Below are 19,547 nucleotides of genomic sequence, written 5' to 3' on the forward strand. Positions count from 1 at the left end.
GCATCAACATACCTGATAAAGCTTTTAAATGCAGCAGACTGTGGGTTGATGCATAGCGGAACCCTGTTCCCTTTCTGCTGTTCCAGAATGAATTGATGAATGAGTTCTGTAGGACAGAAAATGAATTATATTCAGTCATAACAATACAGCTTCCTGCTGTTTAAACCATTATCAAGTTCTGCATAATTTTGATTTGTTTCATAATTTTGCCAATAAAAGGTTTTATTTTGAGTAAGTGAAATCAGCTGAAGATGTGAATACATAAACCATATAACTGTGCGCATGTAAATTTCTGCAATGTTAATACTCAAATAGCAACAATGCATTGGAACTTCAACAAATGATAAGGGATAATGCCTGCAATTTCCCCACATAATCTTGCATTTATCAATTGTTTTAATGTTGAGCATGTCCCAGGATACTTAGAGAAAGAAATGAAGACAGATAAAAGGAACATGGCAAACCAAGAAGAGGGAGATCAAGAGGTGCAAATGAGAGCTCAGTTACAAGGATGGCTTCTTTTCAGGCTTTTTGAAGGTGGAGGGAGAAGCAGACAGGTGGCGGGGGGGGGGGCGCTTTCAGAGACTTAGGGAGAGGCAGTCAATGGCTCTGCCACACCATTGGTGGCATGAAGGTAGGGAACATGCACAAAAAGCCAGAGTCAGAAGACTGAGGAGTTCATCAGGAGCTTAAGGCTGGAGAATAGTGCTGGTACAGGGTGCAGCAAGGCCACAACGATTTGAAGATGAGGGCGATGATTTTAAATGTAATACACTGGTGGGCAGGGAACCAGATTATCCAGGATAGCGGTGATGGGGAAGAAAAACTTGAATGCAGGACTGGGTACTGGCCGCTAGAAATTTGTAAATGTTGGAATTTATGGAGGGGAGAGAATGGGAGGACAGGAAAGATGACATTGGAGAGAGTTTTTAAAGAGATGCTAAAAAAAAACACAGGTAAAGATTAGTGGAGAAGTTGAGATGGGAGTAGAAGTGGAAGCATGGGTAGTTTGAAAGCTAAAACAAAAACAGAATTACCTGGAAAAACTCAGCAGGTCTGGCAGCATCGGTGGAGAAGAAATCAGTTAACGTTTCGAGTCCTCATGACCCTTCGGCAGAACTGAGTATAGTTAGGAGAAAGGTGAAATATTTATATTTATATTTCACCTTTCTCCTAACTATACTCAATTCTGCCGAAGGGTCATGAGGACTCGAAACGTTAACTGATTTCTTCTCCACCGATGCTGCCAGACCTGCTGAGTTTTTCCAGGTAATTCTGCTTTTGTTTTGGATTTCCAGCATCCGCAGTAGCTTTTAGCTTTTTGTTTTTATCTCTAGTTTGAAAGCTAGTCTGAATTGAGCAGCATGCCAAAGATATGCAAGGACCAGTTCAGCCTTTAAGTGGCAAGAAGTGAGGATAAAGTTAGTAATAAGTGAGCGTAATTAGGGTTGGTGATCAAAAGCAACAGCTTTGTTCTTCCCAAGGTTCACTTGGAAGAGTTTCAATATCAGTTGTGTCATTATGCCCAAGAGTTGGGAGGTCAGGTATTCCTTTCACAGGTCAGGCAAGTGTAAGGAAAACTGAAGATATGTGCACATCAAACTGTTTTTATGCACTTGAGAGTGACAGATTTGGAATAATACTGGAAACATTGGAGTTTTAGCATAATTACATTAGTGATGGTTTAAAACCAACTGGAATGTACTTCTACCAATACATACTTCAAGCAAACTCAATCAAGGTGGTTGCCTATTTCACGAGTTAAAAAGTCATTGGAATACGTAAATACCCAGGAATGGAAAAAGAATGAGGTAGTAATTCCATACACCAAATAAGTGCAATCGAACAGTCTTCTCCCAGCTCCAAGGTTCTGTCGTTGACTGCTGAAGGTGACAACTCATGCTAATGCCACAATATAGTTATACAGGTAGTGATAGCTACAGCCCCCTCACATACCTGTTAGTGCTTTGTGGAAGCAGTCATTTTCAGTTAAGTCTGGATAGTCAGAGTTGGCAGGCTATTCAGCACGTTGGGGCCAAGATTGAGCTTAATACTGTTACTACCCAGTACTCACAAGTATGCATTTCCAGTAAGAGTTAACTAAGATTAGGGTGGAAACATTGACCAATTGTGGTACTCCACTGCTACTACCACCCAAACTTAGTACAGACTAGGTGCTGAATCTGGGACCTGCTTTGTATGACATAGTTTAATATAGTGATGCATGTACCCCATTATCAGTCCTAAAGCATGAGCCTCAAGAGCAATATATGTGTCTCATCAATTATAAAATGTTTTAAGCTTCAGGTCAGAAAGCTGCAACTATAAAACGGTATTCAAAATTGCACTGACCTTTAACCTGCCTAACAGATGTCAGGTTTTTTTCAAAGCTGTCATCAAATTTGGGATTGGTGATGGGCTCAAAATCATTGGTGTAAACTCGTCCTGTAGAGGTGGTATAACAGCATTTGCACATACAAGTATGGTACCGGAGCCGTCCTTCATCTAAGTACGGATGGGCCAGGGCATCCTTTGCAGAGATTCTTTTTGACTGCAGTATAAGGGAACAAAAGCTTTATCCAATAACTTGATAATTTTATAATGATTTGACCTGAGAATTTTGTGAAGCATTACATACCTTCCTACAGAAGGTATGCTTACAAAACTGGAAGCAAAACAAAATAATTATATTCATTTCAGTTTAAATCTTCACTACCATTATAGAAAATAATGGATTAGACAGTGCCTTTTCCTTTAAAATGCTCTAAGTGCTTTTGTATAACAGGTTCATTAGTAAAATAAAATTGCTGAAATTACATCTCCAGAACTATCAAATGAAAAATGATCAGAAGACCCACCCCACCCAAACTAGAAATTCCCAATATTATTGCATCTCATTTTATTGCAAGATTACAGGAGGCTCAGGGGCAGTAATCTCAATGTTCAGTAACTGAGTACTATTATTTAAGAATGAACAGTTATTGTGGAAATTTTTCTGATGGAGATTATGAAAACATTGTTTAGGGTAATAGAGAATACAGACTGGCTATATTTTCATGAAGAGGAGCTTTACAATACAATTTGAAAAATAGTTTGCATACTTACAGGATCAAAAACTAACATCCTGCAGAGGAGGTGGACAGCTTCATGGGTAGCCTGGCTGGATAGTGTGTAAAGGACAGGAAGTGATGGCTGTAGGGAGAGGAAATAAAACCTTGAAGACAATGATTACCAGCAGTATGTGAAACAGGTCACTTTTTGGTAAAAACTGTAGAGATAATAATGGATTAAAAACAGAACAATAACTTTACTGAAATATTCTCAAGCTAGTCTTGTGTTCTGCTTTAATAATTTGATCAATAAAAAAAAGGTTCTATTTAAAATCATGTGGCTACTGGGACACTTCCATAGTCCACTGAAGAGCTTAAGCAGTTTTTAAAATAGTAAATTTCTTTTAAATCGCTCAATCCACTTACAGGGTAAGTAAATGAAACTAAAACTGCATTTTTTCTTATAATTACAGCATTGGTGCCAATTGGTTTTGCTTATTAGTTTATAGTTTAAATGTGGCCTTAATCTGGTGTCAGAGCCTGACCTGAGACCAGACTGAAGTAGAATGAGAACTCTTGGAGGACGGAGACTCACTCTTGCTTTGGAGTCAGCTCTTGCCTTCACACTCAATTTACATTCCAAGTTAAACTTCTTCTTCCCAATACAAAAATTGGAGTATGAAAGCAGCACAAGTTTATTGTCACAATTCGCACATCTGATGACTTGCCATTTGCAAGCATCCAAAACTCAAACCTATGTGAAACTGTATTGCAAACCAATGTAATGCAATGTAACAATGCATTGTTTAAAGGTAATCTACAAAGGCACTTTAAAGTCCCATTATTGAACTGTGATATTTACAAATACCATGCTTTGTGACAATTAAACCGAATAATGATAAGTTGGTGCAAATTTAAACATTAGCTTAAACATTTTTGTGGAGGCAAGTGTTTATCCAAACAGACCTTTGTCTAGCTTGAAAAGCATAAATTTAGATTCCTGTACCACTCAGTATTAGGTCATGTGAGCTCAACATGAGAATCTCTGCATTAAGTGCATAGACTAGATGGTTAGCCATGAAAGAGGTAAGCCAACCTTCTCATAATTCCATACTAGTTCTGGGTTGCTGCAGACAAGGCAATGGTGCTTTGCTCATCTTCCGTCATGGAATAATTAAATGAGGCACAAGGACATAAGAGAGGAAGTGAATGAACCGTGCCAGGCATACTATTCCTTTGATTAGGGTACTCTCTGTGTTCACTTCTTTAGGCTATGGTTTGCTATGAAAAATGCTAGCAAAAACCACAGGTTAAGAAAGTAATACATCTCCACTCTTATGTAAAGCCACTAGTTTCAACACATCATTGCTAGTACATTTTAGACAGGAGGAGGAGAACACCCTGTAGACCACAGATCCTGAGTATGTGGCTCCTTATCAATTTATTCATTTTATGCCAAGAATGATAGACACAGTGCAACTTAAAAAAGATTTGTCATTTCACTAAATTGTTCCCAAGCCATAAGCATTTAAAATAAATATTACCACACAAACAGCTCAAATTGGATACAATAGCCTTCAGGAAGCGGAATTGGAATACTGGTTGATTTTTTTCTCCCCACACCCATTTACTTGTTCTGTAAACATTAAGAAAAGCAAAAAACAAAAAGCTAAAAGCTACTGCGGATGCTGGAAATCCAAAACAAAAACAGAATTACCTGGAAAAACTCAGCAGGTCTGGCAGCATCGGCGGAGAAGAAATCAGTTAACGTTTCGATGCCTTCATGGCCCTTCGGCAGAACTGAAGCATAGTTAGAGGAAGGGAGAAATATAAACTGGTTTAAGGTGGGTGGGGGGGTGGGGGGGGAGAGACATTGAGGGTGTGGTGATTGTGGAGATGAGCAGATAATCAAAAGATGTCACAGACAAAAGGGTCAAAGAGGTGTTGAAGGTGGTGATATTTGTCTAAGAAAAGTGCTAATTAAGAATGGAAGACAGGATATTCAAAGTACAGCTCTAGTGGGGGTGGGGTGGAAAGACTAACAAGGTTTTAGTTTTAGATTTAAAAATAATGGAAATAGGTGGGGAAAGAAGAATCTATATAAATTATTGAAAAAAAAGCAGGGGGGGCGGGGGCGGGGAGAAACGGGGTGGGGATGGGGGGAGGGGGAGTTTAAGATCTAAAGTTGTTGAATTCAATATTCAGCCCGGAAGGCTGTAAAGTGCCTAGTCAGAAGATGAGGTGCTGTCCCTCCAGTTTGCGTTGGGCTTCACTGGAACAATGCAGCAAGCCAAGGACAGACATGTGGGCAAGAGAACAGGGTGGAGTGTTAAAATGGCAAGCGACAGGGAGGTTTGGGTCGTTCTTGCGGACAGACCGCAGGTGTTCCGCAAAACGGTCGCCCAGTTTGCGCTTGGTCTCTCCAATGTAGAGGAGACCGCATTGGGAGCAACGAATGCAGTAGACTAAGTTAGGGGAAATGCAAGTGAAATGCTGCTTCACTTGAAAGGAGTGTTTGGGCCCTTGGACGGTGAGGAGAGAGGAAGTGAAGGGGCAGGTGTTGCATCTTCTGCGTGGGCATGGGGAGGTGCCATAAGTGGGGGTTGAGGAGTAGGGGGTGATGGAGGAGTGGACCAGGGTGTCCCGGAGGGAACGATCCCTACGGAATGCCGTCAAGGGGGGTGAAGGGAAGATGTGTTTGGTGGTGGCATCATGCTGGAGTTGGCGGAAATGGCGGAGGATGATCCTTTGAATGCGGAGGCTGGTGGGGTGGTAAGTGAGGACAAGGGGGACCCTATCATGTTTCTGGGAAGGAGGAGAAGGCGTGAGGGAGGATGCGCGGGATATGGGCCGGACACGGTTGAGGGCCCTGTCAACGACCGTGGATGGAAAACCTCGGTTAAGGAAGAAGGAGGACATGTCAGAGGAGCTGTTTTTGAAGGTAGCGTCATCAGAACAGATGCGATGGAGGCGAAGGAACTGAGAGAATGGGATGGAGTCTTTACAAGAAGCGGGGTGTGAGGAGCTGTAGTCGAGGTAGCTGTGGGAGTCGGTAGGCTTGTAATGGATATTGGTGGACAGTCTATCATCAGAAATTGAGACAGAGAGGTCAAGGAAGGGAAGAGAAGTGTCAGAGTTGGACCATGTGAAGATGATGGAGGGGTGGAGATTGGAAGCAAAATTAATAAATTTTTCCAGGTCCCGACGAGAGCATGAAGCAGCACCGAAGTAATCATCGATGTACCGGAGAAAGAGTTGTGGGAGGGGGCCGGAGTAGGACTGGAACAAGGAATGTTCCACATACCCCATAAAGAGACAGGCATAGCTGGGGCCCATGCGGGTACCCATAGCCACACCTTTTATTTGGAGGAAGTGAGAGGAGTTAAAGGAGAAATTGTTCAGTGTGAGAACAAGTTCAGCCAGACGGAGGAGAGTAGTGGTGGATGGGGATTGTTCGGGCCACTGTTCAAGGAAGAAGCTAAGGGCCCTCAGACCATCCTGGTGGGGGATGGAGGTGTAGAGGGATTGAACATCCATGGTGAAGAGGAAGCGGTTGGGGCCAGGGAACTGGAAATTGTTGATGTGACGTAAGGTGTCAGAGGAATCACGGATGTAGGTGGGAAGGGACTGGACAAGGGGAGAGAGAAGGGAGTGAAGATAACGAGAAATGAGTTCCGTGGGGCAGGAACAGGCTGACACGATCGGTCTGCCAGGACAGTTCTGTTTGTGGATTTTGGGTAGGAGGTAGAAGCGGGCCGTCCGAGGTTGGGCGACTATCAAGTTGGAAGCTGTGGGAGGAAGATCTCCAGAGGAGATGAGGTCAGTGACAGTCCTGGAAACAATGGCTTGATGTTCTGTGGTGGGGTCATGGTCCAGGGAGAGGTAGGAGGAAACGTCTGCGAGTTGACGCTCAGCCTCCGCGAGGTAGAGGTCAATGCGCCAGACAACAACAGTACCACCCTTGACAGCGGGTTTGATGACAATGTTGGGGTTGGACCTGAGAGAACGGAGTGCAGTGAGTTCAGAGAGAGACAGATTAGAATGGGTGAGAGGAGCAGAGAAATTGAGACGGCTAATGTCACGCCGACAGTTCTCAATGAAAAGATCAAGAGAAGGTAAGAATCCAGAGGGAGGGGTCCAAGTGGAGGGAGAATATTGGAGGTGGGCCCTCCATCACCCCCTACTCCTCAACCCCCACTTATGGCACCTCCCCATGCCCACGCAGAAGATGCAACACCTGCCCCTTCACTTCCTCTCTCCTCACCGTCCAAGGGCCCAAACACTCCTTTCAAGTGAAGCAGCATTTCACTTGCATTTCCCCTAACTTAGTCTACTGCATTCGTTGCTCCCAATGCGGTCTCCTCTACATTGGAGAGACCAAACGCAAACTGGGCGATCGTTTTGCGGAACACCTGCGGTCTGTCCGCAAGAAAGACCCAAACCTCCCTGTCGCTTGCCATTTTAACACTCCACCCTGTTCTCTTGCCCACATGTCTGTCCTTGGCTTGCTGCATTGTTCCAGTGAAGCCCAACGCAAACTGGAGGAACAGCACTTCATCTTCCGACTAGGCACTTTACAGCCTTCCAGGCTGAATATTGAATTCAACAACTTCAGATCTTAAACTCCCCCTCCCCCCATCCCCACCCCGTTTCTCTCCCCACCCCCACTTTTTTTTTCAATAATTTATATAGATTCTTCTTTCCCCACCTATTTCCATTATTTTTAAATCTAAAACTAAAACCTTGTTAGTCTTTCCACCCCACCCCCACTAGAGCTGTACTTTGAATATCCTGTCTTCCATTCTTAATTAGCACTTTTCTTAGACAAATATCACCACCTTCAACACCTCTTTGACCCTTTTGTCTGTGACATCTTTTGATTATCTGCTCATCTCCACAATCACCACACCCTCAATGTCTCTCTCCACCACCCCCCCACCCACCTTAAACCAGTTTATATTTCTCCCTTCTTCTAACTATGCTTCAGTTCTGCCGAAGGGCCATGAAGGCTCGAAACATTAACTGATTTCTTCTCCGCCGATGCTGCCAGACCTGCTGAGTTTTTCCAGGTAATTCTGTTTTTGTATTAAGAAAAGCAGTCCCCTGGCTGCTGGCTAGACTGATTAACTAACCTACAGAAGAAAGATGGAATTTTGGGCCTTTCCTGGCTTACAGCTCAGTACCACATCACAGTACATTTACCAATTGAATGATCAAGAAAGCTGCTTCTTTGATAATTGTACAGGCATTTATATTTTATTTATTGCCTTAACCTTGACCTTAACCAGTACACAAACTGGTTGATTTTAGATTTAAGTTAATGGGACATTAAATTCTAAGGTTGGGATAATTCAGCTATGTATAGATTCCATCTAGAAGAATACTGCTGTATTTCACCTACAGGTAATAGTTACTACTCACAGAACAGGTGTGTTAAAATAAATCTGTATAAATATTAAATGGCTTACAGTAATTTGTGAAATTCATGTTGGTAATGCAATAATAATGGTCAGTTATTTTTACTTCAATGTCATAATTTACTGTTGCCTTTGATGGGGACACCTCTGGGTCAGCAGTAGGTTACCTATACTTTTTATCCTATTATACTACAGATATTCATACTATACTATTCCACGTGTCTGAAGCATTTAAGTAAAAAACAGGGAATTTCCAAGAGCACAAACTGACACCCAAATGAACTTCATTTTGACGCAGCCTGTTTTCACCCGCAAAACATATTTGCACTTCCAGTCCTTCTATGATTGTTTTGTTTCCTTTTCTCCTTTGATCACTCCCCTCACTTACAAAACTATATTACTTTTTAAAAATATTGTTCAAAGCACAGGAAGGTTTGATTAGAAGTACAGGTGATTTCACTCTAACAAATAGTTACCAATTAAATATTAAAGGCTAAAAAACAGAATTCTTTGAAAAAGACTGCATATGGAATTGAAGAAATTGCAATTTCTCTCTTCTCTCAAAATGATAGTTTATCTGGATTCCCTAAATGTTGGCAACTATGGTGCCCCAGCTAAGTGGCTATCTTCATGTATGAGCTTATACAGAGTCTGAGCAGGCATTTTGACTGAGGAGGCATCACAAACAAAACCCAATTCTTTCTCTACTTGTCATTCAATGTTGCAACTGAGATCAAATGAATAAAGATCAGGTTGAAGAACTTGGTTACAATTTTCTCTTCTCAACTCAGGGCCAATGAAACCAACTATAGCATCTAACGGATGCTCCAGCTGAGATGGCACCAATTCATAACATCAGAGATCAAATCCAAGTCAATATGATTTAGTGCTCCATGCAATCCATTTATCCACTGAGTTTGTGAGGTAATCCTCCTGCAGTATTGGGGCTCTCTTTGCAGTGGAATTGCAGGAAAGAAAAAAAAAACTACCCACAGCCTATTGGCTTCAGTTTACTGAGGTAAGTGCTAAGTTAGCTTACTGAATGTGACCAGAAAAACAGTAATCTTATGTTTCTTTTTCATCACATAACCCACTCAGTTAGTGTCCAGCAAAATTAAATGATAGCTTTTTATACATTTTATGCCAAGTATCAACTATTACAATGAACTGTAATGACAGACTTTTATAGCTACAGTATGAGTGCACTTAAAAGATAAATGAACTTAATTTCTGAATTTAAGTTTAAAATTCACATAAGAACATGCACTTTACCCTCATTCTCCTTTACCTCCATGCTCATTCTCAACCTCATTCTTTTTTCCCCAAGTATAACAACTTGTGCCTAGACAATTCCATAGATGGCAGCATCCTTTTTGTATCTCATCAATGTAGACATTCTTCATACCCACCTACTTAAATGGCAGCTATCACAAAGCCTGATGCTAGGTTATCTGGTATCCAGGGAAACAGAATACAAAAAATTACCGAACAGCAAACCAGAATGTTAGCCAATCTTAACTTTTTCTACCCTATAGCGGTATTTCTCACTGTTACCCAACTAAGATTGGCAATGGCTAGAACCACAGGCCAGGACTATTTATTACTTAATATAATTCAGTAGCACACCATACAATGCCATCGGGGAAAATTTAATGGATTTCAATACACACTATAATGTGTAAGTATATAAATCCTGTAACCTTTATTAAGTCCACAAAATGACATACCGAGTGAGTTTCACTTGTACAAGTTGAAGAATTTAGCTCCTTCACCAAAATAACTGCAAACTATCCCATAGATTGAATAGATGCAGAAAACAGGTAGACAATTACAGCACAATCAATCCTGTAATTTTTTTTGTTACACATTCAGTTCAAATAATTGGTTGAGTGAGGACATGAACTAACTTGCAAATCAGCATTAGATTGTTTTCCACATGATATGTCATAGAAGATGTAACTATGAACAATACACAAGAGACAAAATTCAGTTATAAAATGCATTAGGAATTGTTACAACTTTTATTTAGTGCAGCTAGTCAAAAATGGATCAGGCTTTCCCATTCCCGCCACCTCTATGTACATCTTCCCCTCTCCTCCTGTCAGCATTCTGAAGGGACATAAGAACTAGGAGCAGGAGTAGGCAATTCAGCCCCGCAAGCCTGCCCCGCCATTCATTACTATCATGGCTGATCTCATTTCAGCCTCAACTCCAATTTCCTGCCCTCTCCCCATAACCTTTCAACCCATTACTAATTAAAAATGTCTATCTCCTCCTTAAATTTATTCAGTGTCTCAGCATCCACTGCACTCTGAGGTAGTGAATTCCACAGATTCACGACCCTTTGAGAAAAGTAATTCCTCCTCATCTCTGATTTAAATCTACCACCCCTTAGCCTAAAACTATGGCCTCTCATTCCAGAATGCCCCAGAAGGGGAAACATCCACTCCATGTCTACTTTGTCTATCCCCTTTAGCATCTTATATACTTCAATTAGATCTCCTCTCATCCTTCTAAACTCTAGCGAGTATAGGCCTAAACTGCTCAATCTCTCCTCATAAGACAAGCCCCGCATCTCTAGAATCAATCTAGTGAACCTCCTCTGAACCGCCTCCAATGCAACTACATCCTTCCTCAAGTAAGGGGACCAAAACTGTGCACAGTGCTCCAGGTGCAGTCTCACCAATGCCTTGTACAGTTGCAACACTTCCCTATTTTTATACTATATTCGTTTAGCAATTATTGCCAAAATTCTATTTGCTTTCCTTATTACCTGTTGTACCTGCATACTAGCTTTTAGCTATTCATGCACGAGGACACCCAGATCCCTCTGCACTGAAGTATTCTGAAGTTTCTCTCCATTTAAATAATAAGTCGCCTTTTTATTATTCTGACTAAAATGGATAACCTCACACTTATCCACATTAAACTCCATCTGCCAAATTTTGGCCCATTCACCTAACCTGTCCATATCCATTTGTAAATTTCTTATTTCTTCATTGCAGCTTACTTTCCCACCTATTTTGGTGTCATCTGCAAATTTAGCTATAGTACCTTCTATCCCTGAATCCAAGTCATTAATATAGATTGCAAATAGTTGGGGCCCAAGGACCGACCCTGTGGCACCCCACTAGTTACAGCTTGCCATCCAGAAAAAGACCCATTTATCTTGACTCTCTGCTTTCTGTTGGTTAGCCAATCCTCTATCCAAGCTAATATATTACCCCCAGCTCCATGTGATCTTATCTTGTGTATTAATCTTTTGTGCGGCACCTTATCAAAGGCCTTCTGGAAGTCCAGATATACTACATCTACAGGATCCCCATTATCTACTTTGCCTGTCACATCTTCAAAGAACTCTCGCAAATTAGTCAAACACAATTTACTCTTCATAAAACCATGCCTGACTCTGATGGATCGCATTTTGACTTTCCAAATGCCCCATTACTACTTCCTTAATAATGGATTCCAATAATTTCCCAACGACAGATGTTAAATTAACTGGTCTATAGTTTCCTACTTTCTGCCTCCCCCCCCCCAACCTTTTTTGAATAAGGGCATTATATTGGCATTTTTCCAATCCACTGGAACCTTTCCAGAATCCAGGGAATTTTGGAAAATTATTGCCAATGCATCCACTATCTCTGCTGCCACTTCCTTTAAGACCCTGGGATGTAGGCCATCAGGTCCTAGGGACTTGTCACCCTTTAATCCCAATAGTTTGCTCAGTACTTTTTCCTCTAGTGATGGTGATTGATCTAAGTTCCTCCTTCTCTATATCCTCTGCACTACCTGTTACTATTGGGGTGGTATTAGTGTCCTCCACTGTGAAAACTGAGGCAAAACATTGATTAAGCGTCACTGCCATTTCTGCATTCCCCACTATTAACTCCCCAAACTCGTCCTCCAAGGGACCAACATTCACTTTAGCTGCTCTCTTTCCCTTTATATACTTGTAGAAGCTTTTGCTATCAGTTTTTACATTTTGCGCTAGTTTTCTTTCATAATTTACCTTTGCTCTTTTTATTATTTTTTTTAGTAATCCTTTGTTGATCTTTAAAAGTTTCCCAATCTTGCAGCCTGCCACTGACCGTTGCAATTTGGTATGCCTTAGTTTTTGCCTTTAAGTTATCTTTAACTTCCTTGCTCAGCCACGGATGCTTTTTCCCCTTCTTACCATCTTTCTTCCTCATTGGTATATATTTTATTTGGGAGGAATTGAATATCTCCTTAAATACCTGCCCAGCTCATCAACTGTCCTACCTTGTAGTCTTCCTACCCAGACCACTAGGGCCAAATCTGCCCTCATACCTATGTAGTTCCCTCCTCAGCACCCTGGTCCACCAATTACCCCCAACACCTTGTCCCCTTCCCATGCAAATGCTTGCCCTTTTAGCTCCTCTCGCCTCCCCATCCAAGGCCGCAAACATTTCTTCCAGGTGAAGCAGCAATTTATGCGTACTTGTTTCAAATTAGCATACTATATTAGCTCTCGCAATGGCATCACCTCTACACTGGAAGATCAAAGTTAAAAGTATCGACTGCTACTCTTTATTCAAATTTTCAGACCATAACGCCATAAGACATAGGAGCAGAAGTAGGCCATTCGGCCCATCGAGTCTGCTCTGCCATTCAATGAGATCATGGCTGATTTGCTAATCCTCAATTCCACTTTCCTGCTTTTTCCCCATAACCCTCAATTCCCTTACTGATTAAAAATCTTTCTATCTCAGTCTTGAATATGCTCAATGACCCAGCCTCTACAGCCCTCTGTGGTAAAGAATTCCACAGATTCACTACCCTGAGAGAAGAAATTCCTCATCTCTGTTTTAAATGGGTGACATCTTACTCAGATTATGCCCTCTGGTCCTAGACTCTCCCACAAGGAGAAACAACCTCTCAGCATCTACCCTGTAAAACCCCCTAAGAATCTTATATGTTTCAATAAGGTCACCTCTCATTCTTTTAAACTCCAATGAGTACAGGCCCCACCTACTCAACCTCTCCTCATAAGAAAATCCCTCCATACCCAGGAGCAACTTAGTGAACCCTCTCTGGACTGCCTCCAATGTCAGTATATCTTTCCTTAGATAAGGGGACCAAAATTGTTCACAGTATTCTAGATGTGGTCTAACTAGTGCCTCGTATAGTTTTAGCAAGATTTCCCTAATTTTATACTCCATTTCCTTTGAAATAAAGGCCAACATTCCATTTTCCTTCCCTATTACCTGTCGAACTTGTATGTTAACTTTTTGTGATTCATGCACAAGGACTCCCAAATCCCTCTGTGCTGTAGCCTTCTGCTGCCATTCTTCATTTACATAATATTCAGCTCCTCTATTCTTCCTGCCAAAGTGCATAACCTCACATTTTCCCACATTATATTCCATCTGCCAAGTTTTCGCCCATTCACTTAACCTGTCTATATCCCCCTGTCGACTCCTTGTGCCATCTTCACCACTTGCCTTCCTACCTATTTTTGTGTCATCCGCAAGCTTGGCGATAGTACATTCACTTCCCTCGTCTAAGTCATTAATATATATTGTAAATAATTGAGGCCCCAGCACTGATCCCTGTGGCACTCCACTACTTACAGGTTGCCATCCAGAAAATGCCTTCCTTATCCCAACTCTGTCTTCTATTAGTTAGCCAATCCTCTATCCATGCTAATAAACTACCCCCAACACTGTGGGCACTTATCCTATTAAGTAGCCTTATGTGTGGCACCTTATCGGACGCCTTTTGGAAATCCAAATATGTTACATCTACTGGTTATATCCAAATATGTTATATCCTGCTTTTTACCTCCTGAAAGAATTCTAATAAATTTGTTAGGCATGATTTCCCTTTCATGAAGCTATGCTGACTTTGCTTGATTAGATTATTTATTTCTAAATGCCCTGCTATTAAATCCTTTATAATAGACTTCAACATTTTCCCAATGACAAATGTTAAGCTAACTGGCCTATAGGTACCTGTTTTTAGTCTCGCTCCCTTTTTAAATAAGGGCGTTACATTGGCCGTTCTCCAATCCTCTGGGACTTCTCCAGAATCACACCAATCTCTGAGCCATGCATTTAACTCCTTGACTTTACCCTATGCCAGTTTGCCCGTGGCTCAGGCAGCAATCTCGAGATTATTACCTTGGAGATTCTGCTTTTTAATTTAGCTCCTATCCATTCAAATTCTTTCAGCAGAACCTCCTTTCTAGTCCTATCAATGTCGTTGCTACCAACATAGACAACAACAGCTAGATCCCTCCCCTTACACTCCTCTCCAGTTAAGGAGATGTTCTTAACCCTGGCACTAGGCAGGCAACACAGCCTTTGGGATTCACGCTCACAGCTGCACAGAACAGTATCTATCCCCCTAATTATACTGTCCCCTACCACTACTACACTCCTATTTCCTCCCCCAACTTGAATGGCTCCCTCTACCACAGTGCCGTGGTCAGTTCACTCATCCTCCCTGCAGTCCCCGCTCTCATCCACACAGCTTGCAAGAACCTTGCAACTGTTGGACAATTGCAGGGGGTCGAGGCTCCTCGAATGTTACCCCCTGGCTCCCCACACCTGCAGCCACACCCTCCTGTCTCTGATCACAGACCAAATTTGAATTACCTAATCTGAGAGGTGTGACTGCCTCCTGCAGCAAAGTGTCCAGGTAGCTTTCGGTGAGAAAAATAAATGATTAGAGCAAGATAGAAACTAAAATATATAATAAATCAACTTTAAAAAAAGTGTATTTTTTAAATCATTGTTACGGGCAGGAGGGGGTTTAATTTAACAGCCCTAATTTCTCCCCTCACCACCCATCTACAAACAGAAGATTTTGATTTCCCCTTTTATAAGCGAAGGCATATTTCCTAACCCCTCAGTTTTAGTACGATCCATTTTTTTTAGTGATAACCCCACAGCAAACTCAAGATAGGGTAAACTCAGAGGGTTAATTTATTCACACACACAAAACATAGGGGGTGGGGAGGTGAGGGGTGGATGTCGCTATGTAGCCCCTGGTGCATTCATACAATAAAAAGGAGGATAGAGAAATAAAGATTTACAGGGCAAAGAATTATTGTTTCACGTGAGTCCAGAAGCAAAAGTCCAAAGGTGAATTCCTTCAGTGGCCATCGGGCTGAACTGATGCTGGATAATTCACTTTTCCAGTAGAGTTGTCCTCCACGATGAGACAGGCATGATGAGAGATTAATTAGTCTTGTAAGTAACGGTATAGAAGTTCGGAAGTCCCCAGTAAAAAGAGTTAGATGGGGGCCAGGCATTCAAATCCAGACCAAGCCCTTGTCCTGAACTGCTGCTTGCTAGATGAAAGATGGCAGACTAAGCTTTGCAGCTCCAGAAGGCAATAATACAAGGTTCCCCCAGCTAGGGGCTCATGCCAACTCTCCACATTGGCTTTGACAAAGGGTTTATATTCCTTTGTCTGGATTCCTGGGGATTGTTAATGCTTCAACAATTAAGAATTTTGAAGGAGGTTGCAGGGTCCTTTGTCCTAGCAGACTAGGGGATTCTAGTGGCCAGGTCTGCCTTATGAATTGCAGATGGCCCTTGTATAATTCCCTTTGAATTTGGTGTCTGCAGTCCACAGGGTCATTAGCATCTCTTCAGAGATAACAAGGCACAAATTTATTCAATACTGCTAGATTAGCTCCTATTGTTCAAAGGTCAAAAGGTCATTGTCCATATATAAAAACAAAAAGCTAAAAGCTACTGCGGATGCTGGAAATCTTTCAGTTCTGCCGAAGGGCCATGAAGGCTCGAAACGTTAACTGATTTCTTCTCCACCGATGCTGCCAGACCTGCTGAGTTTTTCCAGGTAATTCTGTTTTTGTTTTATATGCATATATAAGCTTTTCAAGGCAAGTGAGTGCTTAGCAGTAATAAACTTAGTACACTATTAAAATACAGTTACACCTCATTCAAGATGGTGCAACCTTTTAATGGTTTTTACAACTTAAATAAGAGCACAAAAATGAAAGTTTTCATCAATTCACTACTGATTACTTAGGATTATATTTTGGGGTGGAGGGGGTGGGGGAAAACCTTAGAGGTGCACCATTCAAGGAAGTGTAGAATCACAGAGGAGCTTCTGGATTTCCATGTTATTCTGTGCACATGTAGACTCAAAAAGTGCTGTCAGTTTCAGTGGAATAATGAAATTTGTAATGACAGTAGTGAAAGTAAACATGTGCCATTAAAAATAGAGGCAGATAAAATTATAATAGGGAACAAAGAAACGGCAAAGACATTAAACTAATACTTTGTATCTGCCTTCATGGTAGAAGACACAAAACACATTTTGGAAATAATGAGGAACTTAAAGAAATCAGTATAAATAAAATAAATTATGTTGGATATATTCATGGAACCAAATTACAACAAATCCCCTGGACCTGACAATCTGCATACTAGGGTTTTGAAAGAGGTAGAGAACATATCTTTTTATTTCTGTTGGACTGTGGATTAAAATTACAATGGCTGTAGTTTGAAAGACATGTCTACTAGAACAGTGTGAGGGATACATACAATGCTGCTGTCCTGGAACAGAGTGTACCATGAAAGATAGGAAGATGCCGAGGAGTCATCCAGTCTACCGGGGAACTGCCTGGCAACAACATTTTAATTTGCTCCTAACCAGGTGACCAGGGTTTGTGTCAGAGCAATGCAGCAGAGAAAAGCTCCTAGTCTGAAAAGAGAAAAGACTGAAGACCTCTTTCTCCTGTGTGCGTAAGATTCCAGTAATTCTACAATAATAGCTAGCTGTTTTTTTCCCCCCTTATATCTCTATAACCTGCTCTCTCTCTGGAAAAACCCCTGTCAAGAGGGAAAAGGGAAAATCACCATTAGAGACATTGAAAAGCAAGTGCTCAACCAGTGAACTAATAAGACTGAAAGTGCTGGGAAGACCACCTTGTGTCATCAACAAAGAACTGAAAGGAATTTGGAAGACATCGATCAAAATCAACCCATTGAATCCTGTACTCCAGAATTGGTGCTATTGAACTGTTTATCCCACCCTTAAAATCCATGTTTTTGTGTGTCTTGTACGTGTTTGTGTATATAGGGATTTAAGGGGTAGAATTTAGGTTATAGAATTACAAATTAGCAGTTCATATTTCTCTCTTTTGCCACTGGTTAATGACAGTTTGTTCAATAAACAGTTATTTACTTAAGTTTACAAACCTGGTGCTCATTCTGTTAACCTAAACAATTAGGTGGTTTCATCAAACTTTTTCACATTTGTTGTGGTTCGAGGAGCAGTGGGGCTTGATATTGCAGTGCACTAGCCCCAGTGAGTTGTGACAATACAGAAATAGAGGATGCATTGGTTTTGATCTTCTAGAATCTGAGGAATTCTGGAACGTAATTCCACTATTTAAGAAAGGAGAGAAAGAAAGCAGGGAACAATAGGCTAGTTAGCCAAACATCAGTTGGTTTATCCAAGTTTGCTGGTGATAGATGGGAAAGTAAGCTGTGTGAAGATGCAAGGAGACTGCAGACAGGTTGGGTGAATGTATTCCATCTGCCATACAAACATACGAATTAGGAGTAGGCCACTCGGCCCCTCAAGCCCGCTATGCATTCAATAAGATCATGGCTGATCTGAATGTAACCTCACCTGCACATTCCTGTCTACCCACAATAACCCCTTAGTCAATCGAGAATCTAGCTCTGCCTTGAAAATATTCAAAGACTCTGCTTCCACCGTCTTTTGAGGAAGAGAATTCCAAAGACACTCAATCATCAAAAAATTTCTCCTCATCTGTCTTAAATGAGTGACCCCTAGCTCTAGATTCTCCCACAAGAGGAAACATCCTCTCCACATCCACCCTGTCAAGACCCGTCAGGATCTTAAAGTTTTCAATTAAGTCACTTCTTACTCTTCTGAATTCCAGTGGATACAAGCGTAAACTGTCCAGCCTTTCCTCACAAGACAACTCACCCATTCCTGGTATTAGTCCAGTAAACCTTCTCTAAACTGCTTCAAATGTATTTACATCTTTCATTAAATGAGACCAGTACTGTACACAATACTCCAGATGCAGTCTCACCAATATCCTTTGCAATTGAAGCATAACCTCCCTACTTATATAATCAATTCCCCTCACAATAAATGATAACATTCTATTAGCTTTCCTAATTACCTGCTGTACCTGCAAACAAACCTTTTGTGATTCATGCACTAAGACACACAGCTCCCTCTGAATCTCAGAGCTCTGCTATCTCTCACCATTTAGATAAGATCCTTTTTTATTCTTCCTGCCAAAATGAACAATTTCACATTTGCCCACATTACACTCCATTTGCCAGATCTTTGCCCACTCACTTAACGTATCTATGTCACTTTGTAGCCTCCTCACGACCTCTTCACAATTTTCTTTCCTATCTTTGTCACATCAGCAAACTTAGTCACCATTCCTTCAGTCCCAAGTCATTTATATAAATTGTAAAAAGTGGAGACCCAGCACTGGTCCCTGTAGCACACCACTCTTCATATCCTGCCAACCAGAAAAAGACCCATTTATGCCAATTCTCTGCTTCCTGTTAGCTAGCCAATCTTCTATCCACGCCAATATCTTACCCCCTACACCATGAACTTTTATTTTCTGCCATAATCTTTACTTAGATTTCCAGAAGGCATTTGATAAAGTGCCATGTTACAGTACATCCACCGGTTCCCCTTTATCCACAGTGACTCCTTCAAAGAACTCCAATAAATTGGTTAAACATGATTTCCCTTTTACAAAACCATGTTGACTCTGCTTGATTACCTTGAGTTTTTCTAAGTGCCCTACTTCAACATCTTTAATAATAGCTTCTAACATTTTCCCTATTACAGGTGTTTGGCTAACTGCCACATTCTTGCCCAATGTGGAAAGGTATGAAATTATCAACTTTGGTAGGAAAAATAGAAAAAACAGAATATTTTTTGAATGGCAAGAAACGGAGAAATGTGCAGAGAGACCCGAGTGTTCTTGTACATGAATCACAGCAAGTTAATATGTAGGTACAAGCAATTAGGAAGACAAATGGTAGTTCAGCTTTTATTACAAAGTGTTTGA

The 19,547-nt window shown here is 41.3% G+C and overlaps 1 protein-coding gene across 5 annotated transcripts in view; it reads right to left on the reverse strand.

The window, feature by feature from the left end:
• nlk2 (nemo-like kinase, type 2) overlaps window positions 1-19,547 on the reverse strand; it is a 211,650-nt gene that overhangs the window by 3,836 nt on the left and 188,267 nt on the right. For all 5 annotated transcript variants that reach the window (XM_078548113.1, XM_078548111.1, XM_078548110.1 and 2 more), the window contains 3 exons: window positions 3,106-3,192; window positions 2,353-2,551; window positions 13-106 (listed from right to left, as the gene is read on the reverse strand). In XM_078548113.1, coding sequence (XP_078404239.1) covers window positions 13-106; window positions 2,353-2,551; window positions 3,106-3,192 — 380 coding nt within the window. The remainder of the gene's footprint in view (window positions 1-12; window positions 107-2,352; window positions 2,552-3,105; window positions 3,193-19,547) is intronic.

This window comes from Cetorhinus maximus, chromosome 9 (genome assembly GCF_964194155.1).
Source record: "Cetorhinus maximus chromosome 9, sCetMax3.hap1.1, whole genome shotgun sequence".
Lineage (NCBI taxonomy): Eukaryota > Metazoa > Chordata > Chondrichthyes > Lamniformes > Cetorhinidae > Cetorhinus > Cetorhinus maximus.